We start from the raw sequence: 1,642 nt of genomic DNA, 5'->3' as shown, positions 1-1,642 counted from the left end.
GCAGTTCAGGAGATAAACAGTTGATAAGATTATGCGATATGAGATTTTTCCGTAACTCCTTCGGACCTCACCGGACAATGGCACAGTTTTAGTTACACCCAGCGTCACTACCCCCTCCTACCCTGCGAATTTCGTTCCCCCGAAATTCGGGGCGCCCCCGTTGCTTGGAACACAGCCATAGAGTAAAATCTTTACCCTTCGCTGGGACGGCTCGTGGGAGATTCCCATTTACATCATGAAGCAGAGGTTCAAACTCCAGTCAGAACACCACTGGCCACGAGCTTTGGGATCTGCTCTCATGGAGAATATTTATTTATATAGCATATTTTATTTTAGATGAACTAGAAACAATGTTTAATTTATAAATTTTATTTTGAAATGTAAGTCAATAACAATTGGCTGAAGCCACAGCCAATGGTAAAAGTCTTTGCACGAGGAGACCCCGCCCCATTTTGGAGGTTCTGCCCACTTTTGGAGTTCACGCCCCATTTTGGAGTTCTCCGGTCCGCAGTTATACCTACTTGGAGAATCGACTGATGGTTTTACTCAGCAAACACGCAGAGCTGTAAATGTGAACTGGTATATATATCCCACGGGGGGAAGCCCCGCCACACATAGAGCATAAGTCCGTGGGAAACACTGTAAAAATACTCACTTGTAGGAGCTGATGTTTGAGACTCAGTTGAAGGAGAGCTTGTAGTGGCAGGAGCTGCTTGGACATCTTGATGCATGAAGAAAAAAAAAGTAGATTTTTTGTGCATACAATAAAATTTTATACTGTGAGAATTGTTGTTAAAATAAAATTGCTGTTATATATGAATAAGATATTTTATTTTTTTCTATTTCCTATTTCCCAATGTAAATTTAACATGTAGATGCTGATGTTTGATACTTGGGATTTGACATGAAATAAGCACAGTTATTATTACAATATACCACATTAACAATAAAAACGAATAAAATACAGATATAATTTTTCTATTAACACATTTACTGTCACGCCCCTGGACTCTTAGTGTTGTGTTTTCCCTCCCCAGGTGTGCCGTGTTCCCTTTAATTAGTCATTCCTTGCACCTGTGTTTTCCCAATCACCCAGTGTTTAAAAGCCCCAGTCCTTTCAGTTAGTGTTTGTCGGTCCTCAAACGTCATTCCTTGTGTTCCAGTGTCTCCTACGTTCCCCGTGTGAGCATCAAAGACTTGAATTGAAGTTATCTCCGTGTTTCCTCGTTCCTCGCTCCTTGCCTCCCGAGAAGTGTGACAGAAGGACCGACCAAAACAGTAACTTCCGTGTATTCCCTTCCGTTTTTTTCTCAGTATTTTTCTTTCCGTTGTGTTCCCATGGATCTTTTCACTCGCCCCGAATTCCTCCTCCTCCTGTTGGAGCAGGGAGACAAAGCTCTCGAGGACCATACCAAACTGTTCCTGTTGGTCGCGAACATCACCAGCTATCCGGACGACGCGCTCTGCTCTTTCTATGACGCAAGCCCACCGATGACGGAGAGCCATTTCCCGCCCTCGATCCGCGAGCCAGAGCAAAGCCAAGCGACTGAGCAGAGGATCGCCTCGGAAGTTGAGCCCAACCCATCAGATCAGGTGCGAGAGCCGGCGACAGTGCCCACCACGAGGGAGCAAGCCATGGACG

General features: G+C 44.7%; 1 protein-coding gene across 1 annotated transcript in view; it reads right to left on the bottom strand.

Moving 5' to 3' along the window:
• The window catches only part of LOC107675247 (receptor-type tyrosine-protein phosphatase eta-like), a 43,200-nt gene that overhangs the window by 21,900 nt on the left and 19,658 nt on the right, over positions 1–1,642 (bottom strand). The window contains exon 4 of the mRNA XM_016469525.1: positions 656–721. Coding sequence (XP_016325011.1) covers positions 656–721 — 66 coding nt within the window. The remainder of the gene's footprint in view (positions 1–655; positions 722–1,642) is intronic.

Source organism: Sinocyclocheilus anshuiensis, unplaced genomic scaffold (assembly GCF_001515605.1).
Source record: "Sinocyclocheilus anshuiensis isolate Anshui unplaced genomic scaffold, SAMN03320099.WGS_v1.1 scaffold532, whole genome shotgun sequence".
Classification (NCBI taxonomy): domain Eukaryota; kingdom Metazoa; phylum Chordata; class Actinopteri; order Cypriniformes; family Cyprinidae; genus Sinocyclocheilus; species Sinocyclocheilus anshuiensis.
This window is presented reverse-complemented; position numbering and strand designations above follow the sequence as displayed.